This window comes from Amblyomma mixtum, chromosome 1, assembly GCF_055824585.1.
Source record: "Amblyomma mixtum isolate Tamu chromosome 1, ASM5582458v1, whole genome shotgun sequence".
Taxonomy (NCBI): domain Eukaryota; kingdom Metazoa; phylum Arthropoda; class Arachnida; order Ixodida; family Ixodidae; genus Amblyomma; species Amblyomma mixtum.
Genome location: NC_143012.1, coordinates 47,360,183 through 47,380,541, shown reverse-complemented (window position 1 = coordinate 47,380,541; position 20,359 = coordinate 47,360,183). Strand labels below are relative to the sequence as shown.

General features: G+C 45.7%; 1 protein-coding gene across 4 annotated transcripts in view; it reads left to right on the top strand.

Moving 5' to 3' along the window:
* The window catches only part of Ptp36E (protein tyrosine phosphatase 36E), a 154,799-nt gene that overhangs the window by 88,770 nt on the left and 45,670 nt on the right, over positions 1–20,359 (top strand). For 3 of the 4 annotated variants that reach the window (XM_089549712.1, XM_089549705.1, XM_089549721.1), the window contains exons 2-3: positions 10,732–11,107; positions 12,026–12,310. In XM_089549712.1, coding sequence (XP_089405838.1) covers positions 11,021–11,107; positions 12,026–12,310 — 372 coding nt within the window. In that variant the 5' untranslated portion in view covers positions 10,732–11,020. The remainder of the gene's footprint in view (positions 1–10,731; positions 11,108–12,025; positions 12,311–20,359) is intronic. The other variant, XM_089549729.1, reaches the window with a different exon arrangement.

The window sequence follows — 20,359 nt, the reverse complement described above, 5'->3', positions numbered from 1 at the left end:
TGAAACTTACGGCTGCGAAAAAGTAAAAAGGGCAAATAAAGCAAGAACCTAAATAAAATGTCAAGATAGAAAAAAGACAAATGCTCGTCGGCGTCTAGAGCCTGTTACATACCGTGCACTACCAGACATTCAAAACAAAGAATAAGTGGAGTAATAGTCGGTAAATTTGGTGCATGTTAGGCCGCGGCTACCATAACGGTCTTCGCCGAAGCGGCCGTAAATAAATTTCTTGCTTCTCCTACTCCGTCCGGGAGAATGAACTTTCTTCTCGGTGTTTCTCCATTGGGCGGTAATCGTATACCGCGTGCCTCGCCGGAGGAGAGTAAACAAAAGCTTATAGTGTATACTATACGCCCTCCATAACGGACGGTCTTGAGTACTCCGGAGACGGCGTAAAGTTTACGCCCCTTTTTTATTGTGTTTTCCACCGCTGTTTACTTTTCTCCGAGGCAGAATTCCAGGCGTCTGAAGCAAAGGGGAGGGGGGGGGGAGTGCAATGCACGGTGACGTAAACAGGCTTTCGAGAGTTCGTCTGACTCACGGGTTCTAGCAGTGTCTGAACCCCAGGTGGATGACCGGTCGTTGCTTTATATATACGTATTTATACTCTAGATGCCAAGACGGGGTGATTCTCTGAAGGTCCAGCTTTTTTTCTGGCGCACTTACTCGCTTCAGGGAGTTATATGGGATCCAGCAGGAACGTCTTCCGCCTTATCTTTGGACGGCAGGGCTAGAGCAGACGACCGTCAGGCTCGCGAGCTTATCACCAGTTATCACCTGTCATGAGTTTCCTGAAAGCTTTCCCGTCTCAGGGCTTCTTGCTCACTTGCTCCGTAGAACGGCAGTGTCCAATCATAGTGAAGCATTTACTGCGTCCTTCCTTTTTCGTACTCCCCTGCAGGACAGTAAAGAGGAACTTAACGCTCTGGGACGGTGCGTCTCTTGAGTTAGCCTAGGTGATCGAAAGCCAAAGTGGAATGCTTTTTTTTATTATTATTTACGATGTGTAGAGTTTCTGTAGATAGCCCCTGCCGCCGCCGTCATGGAGAAGACGCGGTTGTTGAGTTTGGGGTGATTGCGATGTAAATACCCACGCAAAACTTGACAGTAATCTAATTGAAATTTCATTTATTTCATTTATTATTCTTCCAAGATCGCTGAGTACGTGTTTTATATGAGGGGTAGACGGCTTTAATTACGAATAACATGTTCAATGGCAGTCTTGAAATTGGAATGGTTCACGACTTCTTCGGGTAGATCAATTCATTCTTTCGCTGTTTGCTAAAAAAAAATGGCAGTGGCTTAGCTCAGCTAGGCCAGGATATACTTTAAGCAGTTTCGTCTAATGACATTTCGGTCTCAGCGAGCGGAGGCGAGCGCAACGACAAGGCAAGCGATGTGACGTCATACTAAACGGCGGCTCCGCGGCGAGGCGCGCGGTGTGACGTCATGCCAGATGGCGCGGCCAGCGCGCGGGGGTCGCTAGGCAGCGGCTCAAGGTCGGTCTCTGTGCCTCCTCGGAGCACCGCCACAGCGAAATCGCATGTTCGTGGCCAATGTAGCTTTCGCTACAAAAGAAGATGCGACGGTGAGCGTGAGTGAGTAGCACGTGCTGATTTTAAGTGACTTTGTGCCCGCAGAATGGTGGAGAACGGATTGCATGATGATGTTATGAATTGAAATTTCACAAAAATTAGACAGAGCCCGAGCCTGGTTATTTTTCGCCTTGTTTCTAGACGGAGAAAATCGGCATTAGATTTGAAGCCTGCGACAGCCCTGTAATATGAATCGTCGTCGATGATAAATAAGGATGCGTGGTTCACGGTATATTCGAATGTTGTAAGATAGGTTTCATGAGGGTCCCAAGTAGCGAGTGCGTATTTTAGCTTTTGCCTTATATTAGATTTGTAAGAAAGAATCTTTACGGATGGAAGGCAAATTTCAAGTTTGATCGGAGGAAACCTAGAGCGCGGGTAGCCTTGTCAGTAATTTTCACTATATGAAAGGCCCTGAAAAATTGTGTTAAAATAATTCTTGGGTATTTATAAGATGACCGAGGACATAGCTGAGTTAATAGAACATAGCTGAGTGCTACGTGCAAGTGGCAGTAATGAAAAGAAATTAATGTTCTTTGCATAAGATATGTATTCTGGGTTTTTTGCGCAAAAGACACGACACAAAAACGAGGTAGGCAGGACAAGCAAGCGCTTGTCCTGTCTACCTCGTGTCTTTTGTGTCGTGTCTTTTGCGCAAAAAAACCCGGAATGCTTAAGCACCAACTAGCCTGCAAAAACATACTCGCAAGATATATATTTGGATGTAGTTAATTGCGATTTAAAAAATAAAGCGCCCAAGAATGTAACTACGAGGTACAGAGAAAAATGTAGGAGAGATATGAGACGAGTGGTTATTTGCGAAAACGAACTGATGGTGGCCAGTCGGAATACTATGTAACCAGCAATAAAGTACAGGGCGAAGCTTTAAGCGCAAAAATTTTACGCAGAGCCAGTTGTGGGAAACGCTGTTAATGCTTTTCAAAATCTAGAAGTAAGGAATATACAGGTACGTTAATGTCTACATTTGAGCTGATAGCGTTAATTTAATGAACAAATTTCGTATCATAAGACAAATTCTGAAAAAAAAATATTGGTGCTGGCTAGAATGGAAAAAGTGTTAAAGATAAGAAATTTCGTGACTTGGGAAACGATGACGTGCACAATCGGCTTAGAACAAACCGTAGTGATGAAAATGGTTGGTAACCAAGACATGAGTCAAGAACCTCTTTCAGAAGCTGTAATGATTTTGCCCATTCCAATCTTGCGGTACCACTCAGGATGAAAATGACTGCTGAAAAATGCTCAACATAATAAGAATAACAATGGTGATTTCTTTAGCTGTCTTGAAGTACTTTCACGTTTGTTTTGTCTATTCCTGGCGTGACGTTAGTTTCAAATTACAAATAATTTTTTTGCTGCCACGAAGATCACAAGTTATACCTGGAATCGCAACGTATTAAGGTTCAGGAAAATAAGGAAGATTGTCTTCTTGTTTTTTATTTAAAACTGAAAAAAAGCGGAATTTTGTGTTGCTGAAAATTTAGTATCATGAATAGCGACGTTAGTTCTGTCTCGTAACGTTTTGGAGTTCATCGGGCATGGTTTAACAACCGTCCAGCCTGGCGCCGTTTAATACGCAAAATATCAGGAAGTGAAGTTGAAAAGAACGAACACTTAATTTTGACAGCTGCGAGACTGTAATGTTTTATCTATGCAGCGGTACTTTTCCCATGTCCGTGGCTTGTTTGTTTCTTTATCTGATGGAACCTTTTCTTTATATTGTTGAGTTACTGTAATATATTGTTAAACCAGAAGGAACACGACCGTTCTAATTCTATAATGGTGGGTATTTATACTGTATGTATTCTAGTTTAGGATATTAACCAGTTAGCTGCCGAACAGCAAAACTTCAAGAAAGTGGGTACTAAGCTCAGTTAATTTTGATTGAACGCAATATAATCGCTTTTATTAGAGAGGGTTACTTTATATGTTTATTAATTTTTTCACAGGTTGCATGATTTACAGCATGATAGCTAAGGCCGAGAAAAAATATCAATGCGGGGAGGTCATCAGGATGTGTGTCGAACAAGAGATCTAGCATGCTGGAAGATTGATTTTTATGCCTTGTTGCAGTGGGAATAAACTTTGATTAGGCAGACGTTAGCCACGTGTTAATAAACTCGACAACGTTATTCCTTGATGTTGCTAGCTCTATGTCAGACCGTAGCATCGCAGGAAAGTTAAAATCACCGAACAAAAGGACTGGTTTGTAAGAAAAAAAATGTGTCAGTGTGCGATGTGCCTGTTGAAAAGCATTACAAAACTTGTCTCGGTGTCAGAAGGACGGTAGCAAGCACCCAATATTAAAGTATAGTGCGACAGTTCAGGGCTAACGAACGCTAAACCAGGGAGAGGAGATATCGAACTTCAAGCAATTAATATTACGGTTAGATGCAATTAATCCGCCTCCACCTAACTTCACAGCTCCATCCCGAGGAAAACTATCAAAGTTAGTTAAGGAAGCTTACAGTTCGGAGTTTCCTGTGGATTAGTCCAGCCAGATTTCCGTCAGAATGACAAAGTTGATATCTGGGGGAGAAACTAAGTTAGAAACAAGAAACAGAGTCCAGCTTTGACAAAATGTTTCTAGTGTTAGTGATAAAAATTCTACAATAGCTAAATAGCATCACTTTTGAGCTTCGGTTATCTCTCTGGGCTGATAACGCGTAGAAGCATATGAGGGAATAATCATGATATATTTTCCCAATGAATAATCTTATGATTAATTTCTTGGTCTTGAATAACATGAAATTCTACGAGTATGCCAGATAACCCCGAGCTGTTTCCGCGAACCTCTTAACCATTTTTTGTTACATCTGTTCACTAATCGGCCACTTTAGCCGCTACTCCGCGCTCTTCCACATTTTTTTTTTAACACGCCGCGGTGGCTCAGTGGTTAGCGCGCTCGGCTGCTGACTTGAATGACGCGGGTTCGATCCCGGCCGTGGCGGCCGAATTTCGATGAAGGCGAAATTCTAAAGGCCCGTGTATTGTGCGATGTCAGTGCACGTTAAAGAATCCCAGGTGGTCGAAATTTCCGGAGCCCTCCACTACGGCGTCCCTCATAGCCTGAGTCGCTTTGGGACGTTAAACCTTAATAAGCCAAACCAAACCCAAACGTTTATTTTGCAGGAGCTACCGATTGCTTCAGTTTTGTATATTTAATACTCTTATTCCTCAACAGCTGCGCTGAAGGCCGTTCTTATTCAAGCCAGACGCGAAAATTCGTCGACCTTGTGCCATTCCTGTCTCGGATGCAGACACTTTATGACGCAGTTTTCTTTTTCACTCGGATATAATTGTAGGAACTCAGATGGCTGAATGTAGCAGCAGCGCAGTAAAGCGAGGAAAGAAAAATAAAAATTACGCTCAGCTTTGGCGCTTTTGCCGGAAATAACCCGCTCGGAGGGAGACGGCGTGACACCGTCGCCGCGCCACGCTCTGGATATTTAAAGCCAGTATCGTCCGCGTTTTTCTTGAGCGACGTGTCGAGCCTCGTTTTCGAGGGAGCTGACCTAACACTTCACGAATTTCTACCTGGCCCCCCCTTCTTGCCGCCGCGGGGAGTTTTCCTGGAATCGACGAAGTACAAAACAAAAAAAAAAACACCGCAAAAAAGAAAAAGAACGGTTGTTGCATCTACAGCTTCCAGCGTGTCGGGCTGGTCGCGACAAAGCCTTCCCACTGCCAGGTCGTTGTCGAACGCCAGGCTCTGCTTTGCGAGGTAAAGTTTGGGTATGAAAGTTTGTTTTCAAGGTGAAAGCCTTTAGTGGCTCATAGTGTCGTCTGTTATCAGAGGGTGTCACACCTTTGGCAGCGTTTAACTCGTGTTAACTCTGGAACTAAAAAAGATAGGAGAAAACGAATGCTTGCTTCAGATAGACGAGGAAAAAATAAACCTAGAAGCCAAGTTTGACAACTCCAGAATAATTATTTAATTAATTATAGATAAAAATGTCTAAATGCGTCAAAATAGCGCGGACGTCGATGTAGCCACGGGAACAGTGTGACATCACATCCACCGGAAGTCGTCACGGCATAGTGAAAATTATCACAGAATGGTCGGAAAAACGTCGGAATTGTGTCAAATTAGATGTAAAAATGTGTAATTAAGCGTAATTAACACTTGAGAACCCAGAAATATGTAAAATTTGGGTATCGATATACCTACGGGAACGGAGTGACGTCACATCTACCGGAAGTCATCACGGCATAGGGTCCTCTGCTTTCGCCTTTCAACACTTTAGTTGCTTAAGTGCCCTCGCAATTTTTGTTCACGCAGAATAAGCTGTAATGATTTTTTTTTAATTTGTACTTTTAGTAGCTTTAGTTATAGTTCTGCATGTATTGTAAAATTATTTCGTTGGAATTTTTTTCAACTCCAAACCTAACACCTGTGAGCGTGCGTCAATAGAAACCGTGTTAAGCGAATCGAAGGCATCGTCAGGCTCGTTCGCAACCGTTCGAACATTCCCACGCACTTCTGAACATTTTGAGCAGGTCGCCTTCTTTGAAAGTGAGCACGTTGGAAAGCATGGTACTGATTCATTCTGAACTCTTTGTGCTTTTAAACAGGAATGGCACTAAAATGAGCCCGGGAAAATGAACAAATGTCTCATTCGAAACCCACTAAGGTTTTCGGGATTACAGCTTTCGATCAAGAACACTTATGTATTCAGTGAAGTTAGCAAGAACAACTGTCGCTCTGACAACTTTCTCCAAGGACATTGTGTAAAGGTAGAGTTAAGGTCTGGTGTAGAACGGAGTGTGGATGTCACGAGTTGAAAGCGAAGCATGTGTCTATCCCTCACGACTGAATTTTCATATTATCAGAGCGAAGCTACGCAAAGTTTAATCCTGAGAGTAAGTTAACGTCCTTACCTTACCTCCGTGCTACGCAAAGTTTAATCCTGAGAGTAAGTTAACGTCCTTACCTTACCTCCGTGGTGGCAAGACACCGCAAGCCGTCGCAGTGCTAGAAAAGACGCATAAAAATCATGAATGAACAAATATTCGACTTGTTTATACTATGCGTTACAGCTGTTGGCGTCTGGACTGTAAAAAGACCGAGTTAATGGTTTAATCATTAATGGCAAAGACGCCGCGAGTTCGGCACAGACCAGCGCCGCAGTGTTGCGGTCAGAGAGGGGGACTTAAATTCCATCGACTCGTATTCGAGCCGAGGTTGTGGTCGTGGTCAAGAGTGTCGCTTATTCCACAGATTCCTCATATATGAGCGGCAGGCTGTCGCTGCGGCAGTTTTTGAGGGCCGGAAAAGTAAAACGTTCTCTTTCTTCCGAGAGCGAGAGACGCTATGGAGGAGAGTGGGATTGCGTGAAGGAACAGCGGCACTTTCATAGCCTCTACGCTGGACCAACGGGTTTTCTTTGGGGTCGAGCTATTCCACCTATAGATGACACTGCAGATGTTGGGCGGGTTTTTGCTGGACGGACGTTTCTCATCGGTGAAGTCGGAGAGGTGAGGAGTGGTGCGGACATCTATCTGTCTTTGCAAACCGTCATTAGTGCTTAGCTAGCTCCATTTAGCGACGAATGGCATATTCTTCCGTGCACACTCACAGCACTGTATCTATGGCAGCGGTGGTGCGTATTCAAACCTTGTTCCAATGCCGGACAATCTCCGGCAGGACAAAGAACATTCGCGAGGTGGTTCGCTACCGAATGCGGAAATAATTTGTTCCCCGTCACAGCCATGCGCGCCCGTCTTGTTGTTTGTTAGATTGCTAGTCGCCAGCGCCGAGTATACAGGCTGCATTGTATTGTCCCCGGGTATCGCGTCAGCAGTAACATCCACGCGCGCTATTGTTTATGTATGGCTCGAATTGCTTTCATATCGACCTGACCAGCTTCGAAGGCCCGAAACATTGTTCTGTATATAACAAGCCGATAATGCAAAGATAGCCCGCTCATCTGTGCGAGTTTTTGTGGTGTCCGATCGGCGCAGTTGCATACCCCAGTTTTAGGTCAGTTTTATTTCTTTGTTTATGAAGGGACTATAGACGGCTACATCTGTACATTTATGTGTAAAATCTCTTGCTTGTAGCCGGCGGTTGTGACCGAACGCTTTGCTGACCCCTGAGCGTATTATAACACTCGTCTGGACCACTTTCATACATGGAATATAGAGTAGCCACCAACAGATCTCTGCACGCGCAAATTCAGTTTCTCATTTGCAACAGGTCACGGTGGCTGAATTTCGACAGATGTGAAACGCACACGAGGTCCGTGTGCTATTCGATGTCAGTGCATGTTAAAGAGCCACAGTGGACTAAATCATTCCAGAGGCCTACTCCACGGCCTCCCTCATAACCCAATTGTCGCTTCAGGACGTTGATACCACATATTACCACACAGCTCATCCGCTGGCGGTTCTTCGCAGCGATAACGCGAGTGTAATTTTTTGGTGCTGACATGCATGAACGCAGTGCCCGCTTCTTTTTGTATTTTATTAGCAGCAAAGAAACCGTGAAACTTGTTAGCGGTACTGTTGACGTCAAATGCCTGGGAAAAGCTGTTTTCCTGTTTCTCTAGCTGATGAAACAGATACGGTGAGAATCATTTACCTCGAGGATTTTGCAGTTTTCCGCCGTGGTGCTACAACGCTGGGATAACAAGAAATTCGTTCTAGTGAACACCCTGTCGAAACGCAGCTTATATCAGCACGTTTGCCTTTACTTTGCTGATCGATGAGAGGCCCTATTGCTTGCAGCTGTTCTAGTGAGGACAAATCTCGGCAAACACTAGTAACGTTGTGACATTATCGCTACACCAGAATTAAGCCAGAAGCTGCATTGCGACGTGTTTAGTGCTTAGTGCGACGTGTTTAGGAGCGTTGTTCAACCATGGTATGCAGTTTGTCATTGCAGTTTCGACATTGCGCTTGTCTCAGTGCGTGAAAGTTTTTGGAATGACACTATCGTCATGAGTATCACTCTTACCTGTGCTCCTAACAGAACATTCGTGCGTCGCATTTAGTCTTCTGCACTCTTTGATGAAGCGACAAGTAACGTCGGTCTCATTAGTGCTGCGACGCCTGGAGATTATGGTTTTCTTTACCGCGATAACTTCGCGTGTACGTGGGGCACTCTGTAGCCAGGACTATGACCTTCTCTCACGGGGAGAGGAGACTTTGTAGACCACGTTGCTTATTTAACGCTCACAGTAGCCTTAGGTTACTGATTATTTGTTACCTTTTTTAGGTGACAGCTTGGTTAAACTGTCTGTCCTTGCAGTATTGATGCTAAAAGCGACTAAAGTACACCAAAAGAAGCTTGAGCAAAACTGAACGAATAAACCCATGAATAAGTTGCAGGTGTCAGCCTGGACGAATCCCTGGCTGCTATTCGAATACTTTTTTTTTTTTTGTAAAAACCGTTAGGCATATGGACTCGGCGCACCCTCTCGATTCTCGTTATTCGCAGCCTTATTGCGAACGAGACAACAAAAATTAAGTACCAGGAAGAAGGAAATTTTGAACAACTTCTGTACTGGAACGGCAAGTTATAAGAGAGGCACAGGCGGATTAAGCACGAATGATTCCCGTAGTGTGGCCGTTTGCTGTAATGGGGACGTTTGCTGTAGCGCGGACGTTTGCTGTAGAGCGGACGTTTGGTGCAGCGCGAATGCTTGTTTTAGAGCGAATGCTAGTTGTAGTGTAGACCGTAACTCCTGTTCAAGTCACCGATGGCGAATCTCAGTACGAAGCCTCTTCACAATAGGACGTTGCGCGGAAGGATGTTAAGTTCGTTTTTAGAAATTTTAGACACCTCATTTTTCATTATAATGTACTTCGAAAGCTAGGGAGAAGTAGATTTCGTGCCAATAGCCAAATATGGTGTGGGCCCACCCTTTATCCATACACACAGTGAAATAGCAATCAAAACATAAAAGTGAAGAATATCGTAACGATTAGAATTCTGTATGAAACAACTACAGCTATAAAAATAGCCATAGTAACCGACAGGATTAGTGCATACTGCCAATGGTGATCATACTCCGGGCTCCGGAGTGCAAGTAAGAAAACGCGGGAGGCTCCCACTCCGGCTGCTATATGCACGCAGGCCGCAAACACATCTATTGGAGGTGATGATTGTAATCGCGACGGCGATGGAAAAAAAAAATGTGTAGCGACGTCAAAGCTCTACGGCCCACTCGACTGTTGAGTAAGCGGTAGGGATGAAGAGCTTCGCCTCATACCGTGTTGGTTGTCGCCCTAGACGTGGCCATAAAAGCTGAACTTTAGCGTCGATGAAACTGTCTAGACCAGCACTAGCTCCAAAGCGCTGTAAATGAAAACTTTTCATGGTCAACTATAAAAGAGGGCTCATCTCTCTGAATTTCGGCCATTGAGCTGAAGCTTGCCATCGAACCTTTATTAAATAGAACACGGCGAGTAAGCTACTTACCAGAGCATGAAGACACGCTGCTGTCCTGTTCTGCAGCTATATATTAAGGCTGCTGCTGAAAGATAGTGTGGCGTGCGCCGTTCCGATATGACACTTCGAATAACAGGGATAGAAGTAGTTTTACCTACGCTAGACTAACGCTGCACGATGGCTTGTTTCACTGTCTTGACCGTGCAACGCAAAACATACAGGAACAAAGAACACGAACAACATGAATCAGCATCTACCTGGGGATTACACTTGTCTTTGTCTCTGACCGCGCAAAAAACATCAGCGTACACCCTATGGCCGGAGCCAGGCTCTGTTTCAAAAGGCATTCCTTCCTGGATTCTTTTGTTCTTTGAATACGCGCGGAGCTGGTTGCACTCAGACACTTAACAAAGGCGGCATTCTAACTGCGGCGCTTGCACAATGACATAGCAATGACATTGCTTTCTCTGCTGTGTACAGCTTTGATCAAAAGTCATGGGGCCGCAGCGCGTGGTTACGATACCTTGAAGCCGTAGCTCTCTGTAGGCCCTCATCAATGCCTTTTAAGGGTGTCCGGTACTAACTGCTCCACTACACGGTTTAAGGGACAATCACGTGCCTAAACCTTTTTTGAGAAAGGCTGTAGGCAGTGTAGTGGCGTTAATGGCACATAGTTCTTCGTTCTGATCATGCGCGTTTCTTCGACTTTTCCCTCCGCAGAAGCGACTGCCACTGGATCGGCGGTGGTCACCTCGCTGCCCGAAGGCGCTGGACTACACGCTGCCTATCACCGGGGGCGGCAGCACCACTACCAGTGGCCACGGCAGCCATGTTGTTCTCGTGTTTCCGTGCCTGACCGCGCGGTGGCGCTGCTGAGCCTGCGGGAAGGAGGGGAGGAGGAGGTGCGCATGCGCGGTGCGTGGCCCCCTGCAGGCTGGCCGACAGCGCTGTGAGGAAGCACTCGAGCGAGGCGGCGCTGGACGCTCCCCCGTCGGGCGCCCGCCCCAAGATGGGCCGAGGCAGCAAGAAGTCCTCGTCGTCGGCGCCCGCCGCCAACGCGCCCGCGCAGACGTCCACGCCCAAGGTGCGCCTGGCGGTGCGTACCGCGTGCGCCTGGTTACCTTCACTTGCCAGCTAGGGAGCACTGACACTCGGTCATTGACCTGTTTCTTGAAACAGCGGCGGAGTTCATTCTTCTTTAGACACACATACCACAGGGACAAGTTCCAGTTGTTATGTCAGAAGACTGTAAATATGCCTTTCCTGGCGGCTTGGTGAATCTGAACCTCTGCGCTTCGATTTACTAAGGGAAATGTTTCTTTGCACAACCTGCGTCAAAGAGGAGTCTTGGTGGGCTACATAGCAGACTTCGAGACCGTACTTGCAGCTTTAGGGTACAGAACACGGGCGAAGTGTGCTGTGTGAGACCAGAGAACGGAGCGAAGGTGCATTGGTGGAGCAGCGTAGACCTGACACGCAGAAGGAACATGTAGAGGAAGGAAGACGAAGGGAGCTGTTCGTTAGGCTTAGATGAGAAGTCAAGCACTTGTTTGTTTTTCTTCTGTAAGGATGATTATAGAGGCCTGGCCACAAAGAATTCCATGCGAGCTTAATGTGGGCAACAGATTACTGACCAGCCTTCTTCCATGGAGAAAGACGTTCAATTTCATTGAGGAGTAAACGTCATGTGCACGGTATATCTTCCCCTGGTTTACCGAGACGACCAGTTCTATTGGCTGCGCCGACGACAGCCGTGTACTTTAGGAAGAGGGTGAAGGAAGAGGGGAGAACAGTGTGGACAGAGGAGAACAAAAGGCAATGTTCTAACTTGGTCGAAATAAGTTTATGGTATTTACTTGGACGGAACACCCACAACTGAATTACGGCAGGGATTATGACGGGCGTTGACTGGCTTGTTCCACTGAACTCTAATTAGTCGAGTGTCGCATCCGGCGCGGACTTAACCTCTCTGAGGAGCCCGTGGCAACGTTGCGCATCTTTCTGTGTCGCGCAGCTCAAGAGCAAGTCCAAGAGTAAGTCCAAGTCCTCGCACGGCACGAGCGGCTCGGCAGCCCCTCCGCCACGGTCCAAGTCCCGGGCCCAGCGGCTCCGCAGCGCCAACTCGGGCGTCATGAGCTCGCTGAACATGCTGCAGCTGTCGCTGCTCAACAGCGGCCTCCTGCCGCTGCCGGACGAGGCATCCGCCTTCATACCCACGAGGCCCATCGAGCTGGCCCGCTTCCCCAAGCACATCTCGCTCTTCAAGAAGTACGACGTGCTGCTCAAGACCGAGTTCCTGGTAAGCACCGCACGCCCTTACCTCTCTCTTTGGTTTTTGGGATGAAAGGTGAAGTTTTATATCCTCATTACGGTACCCCTCACCCTTCTTGCCCAAGCAAGGGCTGTGGTTGGGGCTACCTGGCGTCGTCTTGTATATGTAACAATTCTTAACACAATTTTTAGGCGCTGTACACCCATTTCGGCCATTCTACCTGACTTATACACCCTCCTGGCACACAATAACAATTCACATACTGACTACTCTTAGGCCCTATACACCCGGTACTGAATCTAACATATGTACAGGTGCCGTCAAAAGTAAATGGAAGGCAATAATTCACGAAAAAATGTAATCATTGGCCCCCAAATTCATGCATCTTTGAATACATATGTGCAGCCTAATTGTGATTTTGGGAATTGCACTGTGTACCAACAAGCATGGACCATTAAGCTTTAGATTTAAAGAAAATTTTTTTGACAAAGTCGCCTCCATATACTTTTGACGGCGAGTGTACATATTTTAGCCTGCGCCAACCAAAATCCTTGTTTGATTTGAAGCAGCGCAAGGCTAAAAGCCAAAGAAGAGAGCAGAAAAAGAAAGAAACGGACGACACAGCGCTGAACTAACAACTGACATTTATTTGGCACGCTGCACGTATAAATACATTCAGTCACCAAAAAGAAAACAAAGTGCCCAGTGCAAAACAAAGAATCCCAGTGCATGAATGAGCTCTTTGCTTTGTTTTCTTTTTGGTAACTGAATGTATTTATACGTGCAGCGTGCCAAATAAATGTCAGTTGTTAGTTCAGCGCTGTGTCGTCCGTTTCTTTCTTTCTCTGCTCTCTTCTTTGGCTTTTAGCCTTGCGCTGCTTCAAATCAAACAATGAATAACCAACTCGCCCATCAGCTTGTGCTTTCAAAATCCTTGTGTTTAGCGCCCTTTGGCCTTAGATGTTCTTGCGCCATGACAACCCAGCATCATCATCATTATGGTACCGTTCAGCGTTAATGTTATGTCTACAAGCTTCGGTGTTACTCTTGCTATTCTTTTCATTGTTCTTTTTTCTTTCACTGCTCTGAGTGAACCACTGTAAAGGGCCTATCTATGGCTGTTAGTAGGCACATCACAATAAATAATGAAATAAAATGACCTACTCGCTGGCGTGGTGGAACAGAATTCGTTGTGGTGTGGGTCCTATGATGTCTAGCTGTACCGCTGTGGGTGACGTACATTTTCTGCAAGTGTGGCCGTTGTTGTGTCATGAGCGTGTGACATTTCTTAAGGAAACAAATTATCTCACTGGACAGCGTTGCTCACGAGGGTAGCAAGGCCAGCTTCGATTACCGCCACAACCTTCGCACCAACCGCCCTACAGTCAATTTCCTTTATTCATGATTTGTTTCTGCATCGAAGCAAGAGTGCGCTTTCGTGATCCTGTGCGTTCGTCCTTTCAGACTGTCCGTGTGTGGCCAGATGTCACCCAGTCGTATAATACGGCTGCTTGGTTCTTGAATTTACAAGCAATTTAACCAGTGACTCGGTTCAATCACATCTATTGCGTGCAAAATTCTGAGGAAGAGTAATCAGGGCAGCACCTGCTCTGGTTATACACACCTTGAAAACAGCTGCAGTTTTTTGATGCATTACCTTCTTAAGGCGCAGAGAAGCGCGTTGTGTTCTTTGTAGTTAAGAACGGTCCTGACGTTCGCTGGCACTGTAACTGTGCCGTAAAAAATAGTTCCGATCTTACTATTCCATCCAGCACTGTGCTCTTAAAGCGAAATCCTCTTAAACCTGAATGGAAGGCCGGAACTAACGGAAGTTTAGTACGTAAGGCGTCGAGCAATTTAGGCTATCTCCCAGGCTGAGTAATAATGCTTAGGTAGAGGACCGAGTTATAAGCTCGCACACTAACATCCATCCCCAGCATACCGTTTAAGTAGGATGCACCCTGATGTCGAGGATTTATTTTACGGTAGATAGCAGCACCATAGTTAGCACTCCTACGCCACCCACTGGAGGACAAAGCTCTTCCACTGATCTCTAATTAACTCTGTCCTATGCCCAAGGCGGTCGGTCACCTTATTCCCTAAAAAGCTTACTAATCTTCTCCGCCCACTTCACACCCAGCGACACTGCGCAACGTTTGCCTTCTCTTGGAATCCACTTGTACGGAGGAACGATCTCATTGTGTACGTATAGGGGGCGCCACCAATCATTCATCTCATCTATATATAAGCGATAGTCATCGGAATAAAGGGGTGTTCCCGATACCCCGTCAATGCAGCCTTGTCTGGCCCTTCGGCGCTGCACGCCATGCACCACAGATCTGTTATTCGATTCCCGCATTACATTCTCCATCCATGTCCGTTTCCTCTTTCTGATTTCAGCTCGAATATCATTAACTCGCATCCGTTCTGTAACGCAGTATCTTAACACTGCCCCCATCATTATCTCTTCCATTTCGTTCGCTGCGTCTCGTCGGACAAACAGCTGACCCTCACTTTTTTTTTTTCTCGGGGAAGCGTCCAGCCTATAGTCGTGAGCTCGGGGCTCGTTTCCCCCACTCCCTAGCGCAAGCTGTCGAACGCAATCTTCCTTTCCGCGTTGTGTGGATCGAAAGCTCCCACTCTGAAAGAACAGGAAAAATTGTGCTTTCTTTCCTTCCCCTTTCCTTTTTCTTCCTGTCCTTCTTTCTTTTCAATCTCGGGAGATCAAGAACTCTTGTTTGGAACAAGCAATGTGTAGGCACTGTTGTCGGCCCGCCGATAATGGAGGTCACGAACGCTCGAGTGTCGAAAGTACAGGCAGGCTTTGTTTGTTCAGGTCTCTTTTGTTTATAAGTTGCCATGGGAAAGAGTGTTCGCATTATTGATGAAGAGGAGGGCTGGCACGTTTCACGCCGCGACGAAGTAGCAGCTGGCGTGTTCTGATTTCGACGACGTGGGAGCTCGAGGGAGAGCGGCAGAAGAAAACAGAACAGAAGGCAGAACAGAAGGAAGAAATGCCAGAATGTAGGAAGCAGTGGAAAGAGGGATCGTTGCCAACATCGCTAACGAACAGCGGCGTCTAGCGGCCAAACGAAGGCTGAGCCAAAGTCAGAGTTGAATTTTTCGGAGCACGCACTCAGGGCACGAGGTCTTTTCCAGAAACGAAACAACAGTGAAAGTTTGCAAGTTTTCGCGGCTGATACAAAGCGACAGGCCTCAGCACGTGTTCACACTGTGAATGGTGCAAGCTGTAAACATCAGCGACTCTTGTTAGAAAGTTTTCTTTTTGTGCTGCGAAAGCACGCGCCACGACGGCCGGATGTAAGACACAACAGAGGGCGTGTTTTTAAGCTAACGAATGTACGAAGTACATGCCAAGCTAGCTCGATCTCCGCTTGCAGTTTTAGCTCACCGCGCAACAGCGTGATACTTCTTTTTCTATACCCCTTTCGGCGGGTTGACTTCACGCTCGAGTCCCTGTTTATTCAACGCAATCGCGCTTGGTGCGTTGTAGTTCTGTTGGATGGTTATGGTAATGCGGCAACAGTATGCTAAAACTCCCTATTGGTTGGTGTCATTTTTTGTTCTCTACTCTAGAGGACAACAGATAACAGACGCAAAGGCGCCGAAGTTTCTAAAAAGGCTTAGAAAAAAGTTGCGCAACTTTCTCAACGCTATTGGGCAGCTCTGGCAACAGGAAACCGCAGCGAGGTGAATAAATATTTTTTTCTCGGCCAAGGACCTTTATATGAGGAACACTGTGAATATAATAAAAAGCTAATACAGGCAGCAGTTTTTTTTTGTTATAATCAACACCACCTTTTTCTCTTCTGTATTTCGTGGCAACTTTTACGATGTAGCAAGCTGACTGTTATCATACTGCGCGTTGCACTCAGTGTTGTTCTATGCAATTTTTTTTAGTCGGCACATTCGTTGCCGCATCTTATATGGGTAGCCGACGGGAAGACGTGCAACTGTCACATAGAAAGCGCTTCGCATTCACGTGCTCTACCTCTTCTTTTTTGCTATTGCAGTAAATGGACATGTTCTTCGCAGAGTATCGCTCAGAGCAAATTTGCACTAGTGATTGGTTTTAATTTTTAACTAAAGCTGGGCCTTCGTTTCTGCGACGTAAAGCATGCGTGGAGAATGAGGATAGGTTTATATCATGCTAACGCTCAGGCTATCTTCATCACATTTGTTCTTATTAAAAGGCAAATCTTGAACTATAGTAACTGTTAACAGCGAAGTGCTTGTTTAGGCCTGCATGTTTACGCGGAATGACACGATGATCAGAGTCAAAAGTTTTATTTCTAGAACTCTCAGCACTGCATGACAAATGCCAATAAATTACAGGGCTCTGGTTGTTGCAGTCGCTGGAATGTATCAAGGGCAAACATTATATGCTCAGTTAAAGTGCGCGTCAAATACTCGAGTCAGTTTTTTGCTACAGTTGCGTGAAATAATCGCAAGCAGTAAAATCCAGCGCATGAGAGCAGTTTTTCCAATTTCCAGCTGTGTGTAAGGGTCCCATCATGCAGTCATCGTACATTTTACAGTCCCACCGTGCTCTATTTGTGTAAGAATGTAGTTCGTCGACTCATGATGCTTTCGTTACATCGGCATAGATTTTTCGTCGCCTGTCGAAAGAAATCTCATCATCTTGGGTGCTTTAAAATTCGTGTTAGTAATAAAGAAAAGCAATTAGCATGAAGAAAAAATCAAAGGCGTTTACCCCAATAGTGCGATAAGTGAAAACCACTAGGTAGTCCGCGATTTGATCGAGAACATCTTTTGCGTAGACATCGCAGCGTTTTCATGCCAGAGAATAACTGCTCCATATCAACTTCTACTTTACAACTTTGCCCCATTTCTAAGCTGAGTTCGGTTTTTGATGAGGCATTTCCGATATGTTCAAATGTTCACGATAAAGAATAACATTAGCATCCTTTGGGTGGTGTAGGTCGCCTCATGATGCTTTCGTTACGTCGGCAGAGATTTTTTGTCGCCTGTCGAATGAAATATCATCATCTTGGGTTAAAATTCATGTTAGTAATATAGAAAAACGATTAGCATGAATAAAAAATCACAGGTGTTTACTCCAATATCACGATAGATGAAAACCACTAGGTAGTCTGCGATTTGATCGATAACGTCTTTTGCGTAGACATCGCACCGTTTTCATGCCAGTGAATACCTGTTCCATAACAACTGCTTCTACTTTACAACTTTACCCCATTTCTAACCTGAGTTCTGTTTTTGATGAGGCATTTCCGATATGTTCTAATGTTCACGATTAAGAAGAACATTAGCATGCTTTGGGCCGTGTAGGTCTTGCACCGCTTAAAAGCTTCGGATCGTCGTCTGCGACGCTGCACGTTTGGACGCTGCAAGGCAGCACTACAAACGCAGTGGCGGTTTTATCCTGCGATAACGTGACTATATATAGGTCGGTGTACACCATATCCTTGCGTTGATGCTGCTAATCTATGCCGTCATTCCTGTGTCAAAAACACTTAGTTGAAACGGGAGAAGGGAGAGATAACAAGGAACCGTCCATGTCGATCGCGTGTATTGCCTTTCCTATGACTTCCTGCCGCCTAATCTTCCCGTCAGAATCAATTTCCGGGCTGCGACCCCATCGGGATCCCAAATTGTGCGCGGCTATTACAGGCTGTGCCTGACGCCACTGCGCCGAGGATGACGACATCTATAACAAAACTCCGAGTGATCGGCAATCAAGTAACATCCTAAGAAAACAAATAAACAGTGAATTAAGGAGGAGAAGAAAGTACTCCGGACCGTATCGCTATAAAAATTCCAAGAAGAAAATCGAACCGCCCTTTTCTGTTCTACTCTGACGGCGGAATAATGCATGAGTGGAAACGAGTGATGTTCACCCTAGCGGAGAGGATTTAGCTTGAGCTTTCTTAACTGCGCGGAGCACCTAGCGCCGGTTCTTCGTCTTCGCATACTGAGAGCTCTCCCTGTTACGTTTAGTTTAATTTTTCAAGATTTATTTACCGAATTATGGTAATTCTATTTGGCACGGACCTATGCGTTGGCCATCACGCAGACCTGCGTAGAATTCCGAACGATTCCTGCAAGGCATCTGGGGTGTTCACCCATTCGAGCGTTTACTGTATTTCCCCGACTTTCTTTGTCAGGAGTGCCTTACTATCTCTGGACTTCTTTTTCTTGAGACGCATGGATTCGACTACACTGTACTTTGAGCGCTTAATAGCCTGATGAAGGACTGTTTATGAAATGTCTTTGTTGCCAGCAGTGTGAGACTAGCTCAATTCAACAATGAGCTAATTTTTTAGTTAGCGCTCTAGCCGCAAGAAACTGAAGTACTTAAGCTAGAGTTCTTAACTCTCATAGCTGCTTAAGCCTTAATATTTCAGCCAGAGTCCTTAACTCTGCTCTCTGCTTAAGCGTTTTATAGATGCTGCGGCAAAATTAGAAAGTGTTTCGGGATTTTGTGAATTCTCCGTTCTTTGTCGAAGAACGCGCTCTTTGCATGTCGTTTCAACACATTCTCTTCAGGCCACGTGTACGTTATAATGGACTACTAAAGTGAGGTTTAAAGTGAAAGTAGGAGAAGGTAGCTGATTTTTTACACGCACTCCTGTCAAGTTTCTAAACTTTCATCTTCAAGAACTGTGCAGCCAAAAGATGGCTGTGAGCGGCCTGTCAATCTAGCCTGTTAGTTCTAAACAGTCCTCTATTGCAGCCAGCCGAGTGCCCAGTTTCTTATACTTCGTTATCAGACTATTTGTAATTTTAATTTAGGAGTATATTGCGTCGGCAATGAAGCTTATACGGGACCAAAAATTTCGGTCTTGCTAGAAGATTTGAAGACCGATTGCGTGACACTTGGTGAAAAATGGCTTATAAAAGTTAGAAAAAAAATTACTGCATTCGTATGGAAACGCGGACTTGAAAAATGTGTTTTGATGAACGCTGAAAAACGGTGGTCTTGCTCGGGTCTGACGAGGTTACAACGCAAAAAAAGCTCCAGTATGACCGGAGCTCCTTTCGAGCAAATTGCCTGTTGCTTTTTTGTGTCAGCTTTATTGAGAGCTAGCAGACAAACAACGCCTCTGGAGTTATTTTCGAGAGAGATATGCTTGGTAGCTGATTTTGTATATATATGCAATAAAGTGGCTAGAACATTTCACACAGTTTTAAAAACCTGCATTCTGAATACCGCTGTGATCAAGGTTTGAAAGTAAAGGGATCCCGTGATTCTGCTCAAAGGTACTATGGCAACCAGCATCTTCGTGCAAAGCCCATGTCAAGTATTCTTATATGATAGTTACAACGTCCTCGTCTGATAATTTAAGAATTTAAGAATGAAGCATAAATACCTTCTTAACCACACTCATTTACGACCAGCTGCGAAGTCGTGGCCTTGAGCCACGGTTTCGATGACCAGAATTACTCTAGAACACGATCTGTATTATTTCTAGCATGCTGACGTCATAAACAGGTCATTCCTGTCCTGAACGATGACTAAACTGCCCCTCACTCAAGGGTATGAGGAAACTAAGGCTCGTCTAAATGTCACCGCATAACTGATGCCGGTTAGTCTTATTCCTAACGTGACGTCAGTGGTAGCACCAGCAGACAGGGAGAGTGGCGTGTTCATTGCGTCGAGGGCCACGCAGTAGGAAGTATCGAAGATCCGTGCTCTCCAATTCCTCCAACGCAACCGAGACAAAGAGTAACTGCGTCATTCAGCCGGTGCTTCAAGGCTGGGCGGCGCGTTTGTTTCCGACTCGGGCGTCCTGGTCGACTCCCCCTCCGTGCTGGACCAGAGCCAGGAGAGGGGAAGAGGGGGAAGGGGGAGAGGGGGGAGCGATTTACGCTCCCAAGAGACGTCTCCTCAGCACGTTGCCTGCTCCTCAGTCCGGTCTCGTCGCCAACGCGTACGGGGATGGGTGGGCAGGCTTAAAGGCAATGTGTTGCTGCCTATAGTTCCGGGAGCGCCTTGGGCTCATTACCGCGTCTCCCAGTGGCCACCATTTTACGCGAGAAGAAAAAATGGAAGGTTGTAAAAATAAGGAGAAA